Here is a 14,025-nt window from a genome sequence, read left to right on the forward strand (position 1 = left end):
TATTATACAACGAAGGTGCCAATTATATATTGACAGTATATTCAAAAACTATTAGAAAAATATTCAAGAGGAGGAAGAAAAATAAGCTCTTAAGTGAAAAAACCCTAAATAGAAATTTACAAGAATAATAGCAAGTATTCTAGTTGTATTCATAACTACCCCTGAAGTATTCATAAAATCACATTCATCTACAAAGACAGTGCCTTAAAACACTTTAATATTTGAATTGTTAAAGAGTACAATGGAGTAGATTATTTAAGCAACAAAGCTTAATTCTTGTGAATTGTTTTTTTCCCCTCTGGCTTTCACTTCATGGTTAATACTATTTCTAAATGGCATTGTATTTGGGTGCTCACAATTATGAAAGGAATAAACTTGGAACTCAGACCTTTTGTTCTCTGAGCAAAATCCAATCCCATCTAGAAAGAAACACAGGTTGTTTATTTTATGGCAAGTTCCCTTAAGCCTGTTTTTTCCATTTTGTTCATTTTTTTGTATCAAGCACTGATTTTTATAAATAGGATATGGATTTAACAGTAAAGGAAATATAGGGCAAATGTTAATATTTCTTTGTGTATAAACTTTCTATAAAATAACAGAATTAACATATCATATTATCAGAGACATAACATATAAACACAGCACAATTAATAGTGATTGGGAGACAGGGTTAAGCTATAAAAAAAGTTATAAAGAAACAGTTCTTTCAAAATACCAGAACCTTACTGTAAAGAGCATCCCATTCACACTCCATAATTTAAAATAGGTTATTAATTTTATTTCTAAAAAAATTTCTGGTTTCCTAACTCAGAAATTAATCTATTCCCCTTGATCTAAAATACTTATGTGTAATTGTAGTCACAGAAAACACACTTTCTTATTCTTTAAAAAGTTACATTTATTTATTTATTTATTTATTTATTTATTTATTTATTTGTGTGTGTGTGTGTGTGTGTGTGTGTGTGTGTGTGTGTGTGTGTGTGTGTAGGTCAAAGGACAACTTGCTGAACTCATTTTTCCTTTTCTACCAGGGATCAAAATCTGGTTGTCCTGGATCAGGCCACCTGAACGGGTGAGACAGTCAGTTGGCTTGATCTGTTTGGGAGGCAGCTGTGCATTGGTGCCAGGTCCTGGACTCGTTGCATGAGTTGGCTGTTTGAATCCTGGGACTTATGCAGGGACACTTGGCTCGGTCTGGGAGGGGGGAATGGTCCTGCCTGGACTGAGTCTACCAGGTCAACCCCGGTCCTCGGGGGAGACCTTGATCTGGAGGAGGTGGGAATGGGGGGTGGGCTGGGGGGAGGGGTGGGCGAGAGGGGGAGAACAGGGGATTCTGTGGCTATTATGTTGAACTGAATGGTGTTGTAAAATAATAATAATAATAATAATAAAAAAACCAAAAAAAAAAAAAATCTGGTTGTCAGGCTTTGTGGCAAATGCCTTTACCTAGAGAGGGATGTCTCTAGCTAATATCTCCTTATTCTTTTTTTAAAGATTTATTTATTTATTATGTATATAGTGTTCTGCATGCATGTATGCCTGCAGGCCAGAAGAGGGCCCCAGATCTCATTACAGATGGTTGTGAGCCACCATGTGTTTGCTAGGAATTGAACTCAGGACCTCTGGAAGAGCAGCCAGTGCCCTTAACCACTGAGCTATCCCTCCAGACCTCCTTATTCTTAAGGCAAACAAAAATCAGCTATATGGGTTTAATTACTATTTCTGTCTGTATTATTATGTATAATAAATAACTAATTATTTTTCTTTTTTCCTTTTTTGTTTGTTTCAAATCTCCTTTGGGGAAAAATTAGTAGAACACAGGTGATATTAAATAGAAAAGGGGAATCATTGTGAGGGAGATTCAAGTGGTGAGGGGAGAGTAACACAGAAGAACACACACACACACACACACACACACACACACACACACACACACACCCGTGCGTGCAACACACACTTGGAGTTACTCAGCACAGGGGAAAAATGTTTTTCCCAGAAGTCATGGGTTGTCAAATAAACAACCCAATGCCAGGCTTGGGATACTTCCCCAAGTTATCCTAGAGAAAACCTAAAAATGTAGGCTATCTCCACTGCTCTTGATTGTCACAAGACCTTGATGCTAAGAATGCTATTTCTGAACACCAAATACTTTGTTCATAGGACATGTAGAATTACACAGGTACTGCCCAGGGCGCTTCCCCCTTGCTGGTCACCTTTCATAGTACCAAAGGCTGTGAACCCTGTGAGTGGCCTAGTAATATACACTGATGGGTCCAATATTGGCACAAATATTACAGGGGTGATTAACTGCTTTCTAATGGGATTTAAGGCCCACTACAAAAGAAGAAATTTATGTCTAGTACTGTAAATCTGACAAAGAACCCATGGCTGGTACTATTATTTTGCTAAATTAATGATATATTATCAAGCTGCCCTCTAAACACATATTCATATATATATATATATATATATATATATATATATATATATATATATATATATTAGTACTGCTCTCATTCCTCATCAAAGAAGCTTTTTTTGTACAGTGGACAGAAATAATGTAGAAACTCACAACGAGATACAGTGCGGAGAATGAATGTCTCTGGAGTCATCAGGCACAAATGAGACAAAATACATCCCTTCTCCCCAGGGCTCAGGAAACATTTTAGAAGAGGGAGAAAAAAAGCTTTAAGACCTAGAGGTTAAAAGAAGGATGTCAGTGAAACAGTGTCTTCTAGGCATGACAGGACCACTTACTGCCCATAACTCACAGCAGTGGTGGGTACCTACACAAGGCTTGCAAAACACCTAACCAGTCAACATTCCAGCCAAAGGTGAGGGAGAGGCTCATGAGGTCCTACCTCCAGCTGAGGAGCTATTAAAAGTTAATCGCTTCTAGGGGAGGGAGAATTAGCTTTCTTTAAGAGTGTGGGCACTGGTATGTGGACATACACCAGCTGGTAACTCCATAATCATGCATATATGGGCAGCACAAATTGGATTCAGTAGGTTGTTTTAAAAAAAAACGAGAGAAAACATGAAGTTGGGAGGGGTTGGAAAGTGATTTGGGAGGAATAAGAAGGAGCACGGGTGAATATATCAAAATACATTGTATGCATGTATGAAGTCCTCAGATAATAAAATATATTAATAATAAAAAGATAAAATGTCCTTGATGAAAAGAAATCTCCTTTGTTTGTTTTAAATATGGATTGAATCCAGGGATATACATGATATATAAGTGTAGTAATACTCAGCCATATCTCTAGCCTTTTTTATTTTTTAATTCTTAAACAGGGTCTCCGTTAGTTACACAGGCTGTGTTTAAACTTGTAATTTTTCTGCCTCATCCTCCCAGGTAGCTGGGGTTACAGGTCCCAGCTCTATGGTCTTTTATTTGCAATTCTAGAAGTAGACAACACATCATTCTATCAAATAGAATAAGTGTTCCTGGAACTCAATACTTATAATTAAAAGTAGTACTTTCTAGTCTTGGAGTCTCTTTGCCTCAAGCTAAGCTAAAAGAGCCCAATTTTCCTATATTTAGTAGCTTCAAAATTTATCTAGTAATATTTCTTTATTATGTTTCTTTATAATGTTTCTTTATTATTAACACATGACTAGCATGTTTTTTTAAGCAGTTAGTCAGAATTTTATAAAACCTGTTCATGCACCCAGGTTTTGGTATAATTTATTAAACTTTGGGACACTGTAATTATAGTTAGTTAAAATTTGGACAGAGCTGGTGCTTATGCATAATCACAATTACTTATGGAAACATTTGTCCTTTGTAACATATTTTTATGTCTTCATAGGTTCTATGACAAAGGACAAACTTCCTGAAGTCCTTTCTATGCTCAGATTTAGATTTGTTGATTTAGACTCTAGATTTCAATTTTAAAAGTTTTGAAGTACAAAAGTCACTGGATTTATTAAAATTACACAACACATTTTTCTCATTATTAAGTAAGTTGATTATAGCTATAAAAGAATGAAGCAACAACTTCTGTTATTTAGAAATCAAATTGCACTGTTTTTTTTTAAGTGCTAGGCATTTAATGCTGGACATTATCCATGATGAACAAGCAGTATACCACTGAGATATGTCCCTACCCCATCTCATTTTAAAAGGCTTTCTCTTCACTAATTTTTATGATGAATATAGATATAGTTAGTGTAGTGGAAGTTTTCCTGTGTCCCGCCCAGTCCTGCACCTGCTCAGTCACCAAGTAACTAGACAGAAAAGGGGAAAATGCTATGGGATGTCTTTCTGTATGCTGTGAATATGTGTTGCTCTCATTGGTTGATAAATAAAGCTGTTTAGCCAATTATGAGGCAGAATAAGGTTAGGTGGTACATTCAAACTGAAGATGGAGATGAAGAAGAGTAGAGTCAGGCAGAAGCTGCAAGCCACAGCTGAGAGAAGCAAGATGTGAAAGAGCAGCTAATGCTATGAAGCTACGTGGCAAAACACAGATTAATAGGAATGGGTTGAGTTAAGTTGTAAGAGCTAGGCAGCAAGAAGCCTGAGCCATAGGCCATACAGTTTGTAATTAGTATAAGCCTCTGTGTGTTTACTTGGGATCAAGTGGCTGTGGAACAGGCCATGTTCCATGTGGGCAGGACATGGGAAAACTTCTGCTACAAGATAGATATACACAGATAATACTAAAATGGATCAAAATTCTTTACCACTGCTAAGATGGAAATCTTCAGTTATGAGCTGGTGAGATGGCTCAGCAGGTAAAGGTGCCTATTGCCAAGTCTGGTGACCTAAGTTCAATCACCAGGACCTATATGATGGAAGGAAAGAACTGACTCCCACAAGTTATCCTATGACATCCACATGAACACTAAGAAGTGTGTTCATGCAAGAGCACACACACACACACACACACACACACACACACACACACACACACACATACACACACACACACACACACACGGAGGGAGGGACGGAGGGAAGGAGGGGGAGAGAAAGAGAGAGAGACAGAGAGACAGAGAGATTCTGATTTATCTAGAGAAATGGTAAACATTTTGAAACAAAATATTTTCTTGACAATGGAGGATACATAACTAGCAGAGGCATGTGAGGCTTCCAAGAAAAACTTGTAGTTCCTCCCACATTAGAGAGGCAAATACATTAAAAGAGAGGGAAGGATACCCAGAATACTGGATCTAACACAGATTAAACCTAAGAGAAAAAAAGGACAGGATAAATTTGATATAAGCAAGAATATGAGAGTAATTATAAAAACTGATTAAATTATATTTGTGCTCTTGCATCAAGCTAAGGAATATACTGACTAAAGAAATTCTAAAAAATGATTTGTAAAAGTACAGGCAAGAAAAATTCTTCCTGGCCTGCATGAGGATTCTGCACCTGGTACTGAGAAGATACACATATTAAAATACTGTGGTTTATTGGAGGGAAGGCTTAATCTACTAATTCTGCATTATAATTGATTCAGCATATATTCAGTCTTCACTCTACAGTGATAAAGGGCTCTATATGTCAATCTAAATAAAATAATATAACCAGAAAAATCAATGTTGATTATTTACCTTTGAATCTTTAATTAAAATATAATTAGTTAAATTTGGTACAGTTTATAAATATGTAAAAACACAGAACTCCTGGATTCTGAATTGAAAATTCATTTGAATTCAATTGGTATGCATTTCTTTGAAAGACATATTAAAGACTGGGTCCTAAGTACTCTTTGTTCAGAGTATTTATTATCTCTAATATTTTTTTTTAAAAAGAGAGATGTGTTTATTCCATGATTAGTACAGACCAAATGCATATTCACCATATGAAAGTCAAGCTAGTCAGTGACTCCAGAGTTTGGCCAACACCGAGGCACCAGCACTGTGGTGTAGAGTGGGTTCTCATGGCACGTGTAACCTCACCAGGGGCTCCAATTAAAAAAAAGGGAAGGAAGGGGCAGCCCACTGGTCTAAACCAGGTGCTGGATGGGGAGCTTCTGCCTTAGTCTGCAGCCCCCCAGTGCCTGGGGCCCACCTCATTCCCAGGCTCTCCTTTTCTTGGTAAAAACAAACAGATTTGACATTAAAAACACAGAAGCCAACAAATACGAGGAGAGGGAAAAAAATTGCAGCTTTCTGGTTTTATAATTAAAAATAAGACTAATAAAGTTTGAAACTGAATACAAGCTCTAATATTTTTATAATTTAAAGTTTATGGAAAAATCATTCTGTGTCTAAGGTAATTGCATGCACATGATTTTATTGATTAATTCTTGTGTGTATGTACAGCAATCATAGGACAACTCTGTGGAGTTAGTTCTCTTCTTTCATCCTTACTTTAGCTTCTAGGAATGAGAGTTAGGTTGTCAGGTGAGTGTGGCAAGTCCCTTTACCTGCTAAGGCATCTCATCATCCCTCTCTCCTAATAAATACCTATGCCCCTGTTTTGTCTAGAACTAAATTATGCTAGTAAAGCTGAATAATTAAGCATTAAAATATTTAATATGATTTAAAGACTGCTATCTCTGCAGTAACAAGAGGGAAAATTTTAATTTTTTAATTTTATTTTATGTATATGGGTGTTTTGCCTGTACATTATATATGTGCCATGTGCATGCAATTACTTCAGACTCCAGAAGAGGGCATCAGTTCTCCTGGACTGAAGTAACAGGAGGTTGTGAGCTAACCAGTGCTGGGAAATGAACCAAGGTCCACTGTAAGAGCAGCTAGTACTCTTAACCACTGAACCATCTCTCCCGCCCCAGTAAGAGAGAACAACTAAGAGCCTGTTAAATTCTCATTGACTGAATTAAAAGTCAAGTTGCATGAACATATAAGGTGTGCTTATTAAAAAACAGCATGTACAGGAGAAAGATCAGATTATAGTATTTCTTAAAGTATTTATTCCTAAACACTTTAAAGTCCTTAAATTTTACTTCTGTGTATAGTATAGAATATATATTTAGATTTAGGCTTTTACAATAAGAAATATAGGTATGAAAGGAAAATTACTATGTATTCCTTTTTGAAAGAATGGCTAGTCTAAATACAGGCTTTTCTTCAAAATTATGTGATTGCTATAGAAATTACCTCTGTACTAACATCATATTGAGTTGAAGCTGCCCGGCACTTGAGCCTGAGTTTTGCCACCAGTTGCTCAAAGTCTTTAACCTCATTGAAACGAAAAGCTGTTTTTCCTTTGATGCTAATGATGACAGATCTGTTGGAGTCATCAGTTTTATCTATAGCTAAGACCTGGGGAGTAAAAAGATAAATAAGTGAATCACATTTTCTCCTAGTGCTGACACATTCAGATAGTATGTGTTTGGCTTACTCTGTCATGGCTCAAAGTGTTGGTCTGTGGTATGACTTACTGAAAGAGACATTTGTGCTCATGATGAGACAAATCTCCTCAGTTCAAGTTGCTTTACTTTGCAAGGAAAGAGCTTAAGTAGCGTGGCCTTTAAATTGACAATACAAACAAAACATTCAGTGATGAGTACTAAGTTTTGACTAACATGAAAGTTACCAATTCTATTGTTTCTGAACAAGTACATCAAATGTGATAGTCTAAATGTTGGTAATCATATCTTAAGGGTCAGAATGATCACGCTTATTTTGTGTCACCCTAAACCTTTATCTGCTTTAAAATTTATTCCCATTTTCATTTTCTGCAATGCTTTACTAAAAGGAATTTAAAAATATCTCACAAGCTAGTGTTTTTAACTTGAAGAGTAATTTTATACTTAAATGCTTATTTTAAATTTCTAAGAGGATACATTTACTGAGCCTTTTACTAATTCATAGAATTAAAGGTTATTCCATAAATTAAAAACTTATATGTACCCAAATTTATATTACCTCTCGTAATGGAATAATTACACTACATAGATTCCCATCCTGGCTAGCAAAGCAGATGTAGTTTTCTGAAATGCACATTTTTCCATGAGTACTGAAGTGGCTGAATGGTACCCATAAGAAACATTCATGTACTTCTTTCAAAGTCTCTTCTTTGGGTAGCCTAAAAAAGGCTTTAAATTGCTCACTGTGGGCCCGATATTCCAAACCTCTGTGGAAAAGAAAAAATGGGAGGAAGGAGCTCAAATGATGAATTCTAAAGTATGCACATATCTATATTGATTAATCTATATAAACTATAAAGCAGAAAGATTAAACATCAAGTAGTATTTTCTTCAATGAATTCTTAAATGGAAAAATAAAATAACACACAGATTCTTGATAATTTTATTTATTGTTTTTCCCAATTTTATTTTATTTATAGATTAAGATGCATAAAATTTAGAGATAATATAGGTCTCAAAATAATATTAGGAGAGATTTTCTGAAGGACTAGTATTATAATATACTAATAATACGTTACTATGGCTAAAACCAACCTTGGAATACAGTAATTTACATATTTGGTTATTAGAAAATCCTGTCCTTGTACAAATAAAATCAGGTAATCCAAATTGGTGGCACTAAAGTTTAAAGAGGAAAAACAGACTATCAGGATTCGGTTAGGCAGAATTTTACATGATTGTTTAAAAACATCCAAAATTGGAACAGACCAAAACAGCAGTGCTTGCACCATACTGGGCACAGGACAGGAGTTGGTAAACAGGGATGAACCTTGTTAACTGACAGATAACTATATAAATACAAAGCTGTTGCTCTAAACAGCATGATTTTTCTAGGGGCACTAAATACCTTGTGCTAAGCGGCAATGCCATCTGGGGTAGTAAGGAAATTATGCAAGTTCCAACTCAAAGCCAGAAAAATTGAAACTAAATTCAGCCTTCCTGTACCTACTGTTTGAAAATGTAGTACTTTATCATGTCTAACAAAATGATCCTGATATATATAACCAGAAACCCATGTAATTTTCCCTCTACTTAAGTTGTAATTTGATGGGCTATTTCACTATTACTTAAATGGGTGACTGATCACCGTCCATTTGTGTAGATAGAAAATTTTCTGTGACATATTATTATAAAAAGAAAAGAAGTATGGTGTGTTAAGCCCTATTTTTGCAAACATTTTCAAATTTATGTAATAAACCACATGAATGGCTATACACTAAATGCTTGTAATTTGTGCTTCCAGATTGTTTACATTCTAGAGCACTTACTTGTAAAGCAAACAGAAGCAATAAAGATGCTCCATTAAAAATGGATCTGAAGACTTTTCCTGTAAGTTATTTAGTCTTAACTTACTAGAGAAAGAGATTTAGATCTATGTGGCTTTCAATACATTCAGTCAAAGATAGATAAAGACATTTACTCTACCTCATTTAAATAAAGACTTGGTAATGGACAATTCATTGACACATGATCTCTTGGACCATATTTTAACATATACGAATTTACTTTTTAAAAGTTTTTTTTTAATTTTTTTCCTTTTTTCATTAACTTTTATGTGTACGGGTGTTTTGCCCTGCATAAAGGTCAGTGTACCAGGTGCACACAGTACCTGAAGAGGCCAGAAGAGGGTGTTGGATTCCTCTGTGACTGGAGTTACAAATGGTTGTGAGCCGCTATGTGGGTGCTGGAAATTGAACCCAGATCTTCTGAAAGAGCAGCCAGTGCTCTTAACTGTTGAGCCATCTCTCCAGGCCCCAAGTTTTATATTTAATTAAAATATTATATCCTCCCTCTCTCCAACCCACCCTTTCCCATCCCCATCACCCTCTCTCAGATTCATGGTCTCTTTTTTTATTATGTATATGTATGTATGCATGCATGCATGTATGTACATATATATGGATATGGATATGGATAAATACAACTTGCTGAGTCTGTTTAGTATTACTTGTATACATATGACTTTAGGGCTGGCCACTTGGTATTAGGTAACAATTAGGGGCTCATCCCTGGGGAAAACTCGTTCTCCCTTTCTCAGCAGTCATTAATTACTTGTATTTCTTCACCTAGGGATGGGGTCCTGTGAGAGAAAATAAAATAATTTTTAAAAGAATGTTTCTAGTGGTCAATCAAGGAAAAAAATTACAAAAGCAAATGCCTAACAATAACACAATATGAAGTGAATCTGTAAGTTGTTCTTAGTTATGTGAATGTAGGTGTACCTGTATGAGTTTATTTGGACCATGTGCATGGAGATGTTGGAGGCCAGGGCATGTCAGATCCCTTGGAACTGGAGATATAAGTGGTTGTGAGTCACCTGATGTGGGTGCTAGGAACTGAACCTGGGTCCTCTGCAAGGGCAGTCAAGTGCTGTTAACTGCTAGGCCATCTCTCCAGCCTTAAGTTCTTTTTTTTTTAAAATTATATCTGTATTTATTTTTATTGTATGAATGTTTTGCCTGCATGTATGTCTGTTCTCCACTTGTGTACCTGGTCCCTATGGAGGTCAGAAGAAGGAATCAGATCCTTAGAACAGGAGCTACAGGCAACTGTGAGCCACTGTATGGTGCTGGGAATCAAACCCGGGCCCTCTGCAACAGTAGCTGGTGCTCTTAACTTCTGAGCCATCTTTGCAGCCCTAAGCCTTGAATTCTTAATGAAAGAGTTCCATTTATAAATCATACAGAGACCTGACTTTGGTAATAAAGTATAAAAAGTCAGCTCCCAGACTCACAAAGTAATCTTTATGCATCTGAATTTTGGGAACAGTTTAGGAACTGTGTGAGAAATGACTAGTCATCAAATGGTCTGGGTAGTATACAACAAAGCTCTGCATCACTTATTCTAGTCTATCTAGAGGACTCTGGATTAGGTTTCTCTTCAACTTTGCCTGTCTATATCCTCATCTTCCTTGCCCCAAATGGCTTTCAGTAGCTAATTCTGGATCCTTTCTTTTCCTCCTTCCCTTTGGCAAGTCCCTTCCAGTCAACTGTTTAAGTGTTGAACAGAATGAAAGGCTTTGTTCACTTTCAGCAAACTGAATATGATAATGAACAATGATCAGATAGTCTTTTTTTTTTCCTCCTTGAGGACAAGGCCTCCTTGTATAGCTCTTCCTGCCTCAGCCTTCCAAGTGCTGGGATTATATACACATGCTCCCATTTCCACCTGATATAGGCATTAATAATGATTAGTACTTACGTAGTTCTTTTATATTTAACCACCACACATTTCATTCATTCCTAAAAGGGCCCACAGAGGTAGAAATGACAGAGAAGGAAACAGAGGCCCTGAGAAATGATAACTTCAAGAGACTTCTCCAGTCTGAAACTAAAGCCCGTGATCTATTGGCTCTATTAAGTTGTCTCTACATAAAAATGTTAATAGTATCACTACATTAATTTAAAAATAAACAATATGCTTAACTACTCTATAATTAAAATTATCTAGACTACAAATAGACTAGTTTAGAGTTACCTAACGACATTAAACTCTCTACATTTCTGAAATTACTCTTTGCTCACTAGTCAACTTGACACAAGATGAGTCATCAGAGAGGAGGGAGCCTCAATTGAGAAAATGCCTCCAAAAGATCAGGCTGTACACAAGCCTGTGAGGCATTTTTCTCCCTCCCTCCCTCCCTCCCTCCCTCCCTCCCTCCCTCCCTCCCTCCCTCCCTCCCTCCCTCCCTCCCTTCCTCTTTTCTTTTCTTTTCTTTTCTTTTCTTTCTTTCTTTCTTTCTTTCTTTCTTTCTTTCTTTCTTTCTTTCTTTCTTTCTTTCTTTCTTTCCCTTTCTTTCTTTCCTTCTCTTTCTTTCTTTCTTTCTTTCTTTCTTTCTTTCTTTCTTTCTTTCTTTCTTTCTTTCTTTCTTTCTTTCTTCCTTCCTTCCTTCCTTCCTTCCTTCCTTCCTTCCTTCTTTCTTTTCTTTCCTTTCCTTTCCTTTCCTTTTCTTTTCTTTTCTTTTCTTTTCTTTTCTAGACACAGTTTCTCTATGTAGCCCCTGCTGTTGGAACTTCTTCTGTAGACCAGGCTTGCCTTGAACTCAGAGATCAGCCTGCTCCTGCCTCCTGAGTGCTGAGATTAAAGGCTTGTGTCATCACTGCCTGGCATTTTCTTAGTGAATGATGGGGGATGGCTCAGCCCATTGTGGGTGGTACCATCCCTGGGCTGGTGGTCCTGGGTTCTATAAGAAAGCAGGCTGAGCAAGCCATGGGGAACAAGCCACTAAGCAGCACCCCTCCATGGCCTCTGCATCAGCTCCTGCCTCCAGGTTCTTGCCCTGTTTGAGTTCCTGCCCGGATTTCCTTCAATGATGAACAGTAATATGGAAGTGTAAGCCAAAAAAACCCTTTCCTCCCCAAGTTGCTTTGGTCATGGTGTTTAATCACAACAACAGAAACCAGAACTAAGACATACTCTAACACAAATCCTATTTAATTAAAAAAATAATTTCCAAACCTAACTTCTATTATATTTTAGAATTAAATTTCATGGAGAAGAAGCAGTTCTGAAATGTATTCAAGTAAACTTACAAATATATTCATCAATGATCAACCCCAAAGAAAAACTATCATATAACATAGAACATTTAACCTTTAATGTTAATAACATTATACCATTCTTACAGTCAAACAATACTTTAAAATGTAAACATTGGGGCCAGTAAAATGGCTCAGAGAGTAAAGGTGCTGGCTTTTAAGGCTGAGGACCTGAGTTTAAATGACTCCCCAGAATCCACATGGTGGAAGGTGATAATTGACTTCTGCAAGTTATCCTCTGACCTCTATACCCATGCCTTGGCATGCATGACTCCCCCACACCCCCAAAAGATAACAGATGAAAAGAGAAGTAAACATTAATATTTAAATACCTTTTGGTAATTTGTAGAGGATCATCAAGGACTGGGTCATTATCAAATGTTTCCTTATCAAAAAGTCTCTTTATGGCATAGTTTGCCAGTTGTTCCATAAGAAGGTATGTTTCATTAATGTGCAAAAACATTGAAAAATAGTGGTGCTCTCCTTGCGAACATACGTGAATACTCTCTGTTAGTATAACAGTTGAAGTCTTTTCTAGTTTTGAGATTGCATCCCAGGAGATAATAAGTTTAACTGCAAATAAGAGTTGTAAGTAAGTGCAATTAAATTTTCAATATTGATTTATATTCATAATTCAGTTCTTTTATAATGACCACTGGAAAAATAACACAGTACTTTAGAGGTCAAAGTTAGTTTAAATTTTGAAGCATTGTCATAAATATATAATAATCACTGAGTCTAAAAATAGATATGTTTTTGATTTTTTGTTTTGTTTTTAATGGTACTTGGCTTGATCCCAAGGCCTTATGCATGCCAGACATGCACTCTACCACTGAGTTATATACTCAGTACATGGAACAGATATCATTTTAAAGAATTAGAGAAAGATTTTTTGATGTGATGTTTAAATCTGTTTCTTTATATACAATTATCTAATTATATAACCATTGATTTAAAAGCTATACATATGCTATAAATAATACCATTGGATTATATGTGGCTGCAAAATGAGATGTAGGTAAATGGCTACTGCTTATGTTGTATGTTTAAAACAAGAATTCAAACACATATTAAAGCAAGTGGATAGCTTCTAACATGGCAAAAGTGGTTAGATACCAGATGCTTATCATTTAAAATTCATCTGCTACTCATAATGTCTAAGATTTTCTATACACATTTAATTGTTCCCTGTGTTACATAGAGAGTCTTAAGGGAATTCTTTCTGTGGTTGAAACCTCTTTGATGTGAGCATATAATTTAATTACTTGTAATATCAATCCCATTACTGTACACACAACCTAATGCCACTGAGTTGCTAGGTCATTCAGAAAATTGAAAGCCATGATAAGCAATAAGCGAACACTTACTTTCTGATCCTAGCAAGAAAGAATAGAAGCTCAGAAAGTTGGTGCTTAGATAGAGCCAACCCTGACAAGGAACCCGTCCTTTCCAATAACTGCACGAATAATACGTTACTAATTTTTCCTGCTCGGGTAAACCAAAAGACTTTTCAAATTTCAAAAGGGCTTCTCGAAACTTCTCAGGATCATCTTCTTTAGCAAAAGAATCTTTTCCCTCTTCAGCAATTAGTCCCTGGAAGAGATAAAATAGCTTCTGAAAATTTCCCATCA

The 14,025-nt window shown here is 36.2% G+C and overlaps 1 protein-coding gene across 4 annotated transcripts in view; it reads right to left on the minus strand.

Annotated features, from left to right (window-relative positions):
* The window catches only part of Tbc1d8b (TBC1 domain family member 8B), an 80,729-nt gene that overhangs the window by 44,279 nt on the left and 22,425 nt on the right, over positions 1-14,025 (minus strand). For 2 of the 4 annotated variants that reach the window (XM_006970318.4, XM_076562256.1), the window contains exons 4-7: positions 13,762-13,987; positions 12,727-12,967; positions 7,855-8,062; positions 7,084-7,248 (exon numbers count right to left, since the gene is read on the minus strand). In XM_006970318.4, the coding sequence (XP_006970380.1) occupies positions 7,084-7,248; positions 7,855-8,062; positions 12,727-12,967; positions 13,762-13,987 (840 nt within the window). The remainder of the gene's footprint in view (positions 1-7,083; positions 7,249-7,854; positions 8,063-12,726; positions 12,968-13,761; positions 13,988-14,025) is intronic. The other 2 variants (XM_015992345.3, XM_015992354.3) reach the window with 2 other exon arrangements.

This window comes from Peromyscus maniculatus, chromosome X, assembly GCF_049852395.1.
Source record: "Peromyscus maniculatus bairdii isolate BWxNUB_F1_BW_parent chromosome X, HU_Pman_BW_mat_3.1, whole genome shotgun sequence".
Taxonomy (NCBI): Eukaryota; Metazoa; Chordata; class Mammalia; order Rodentia; family Cricetidae; genus Peromyscus; species Peromyscus maniculatus.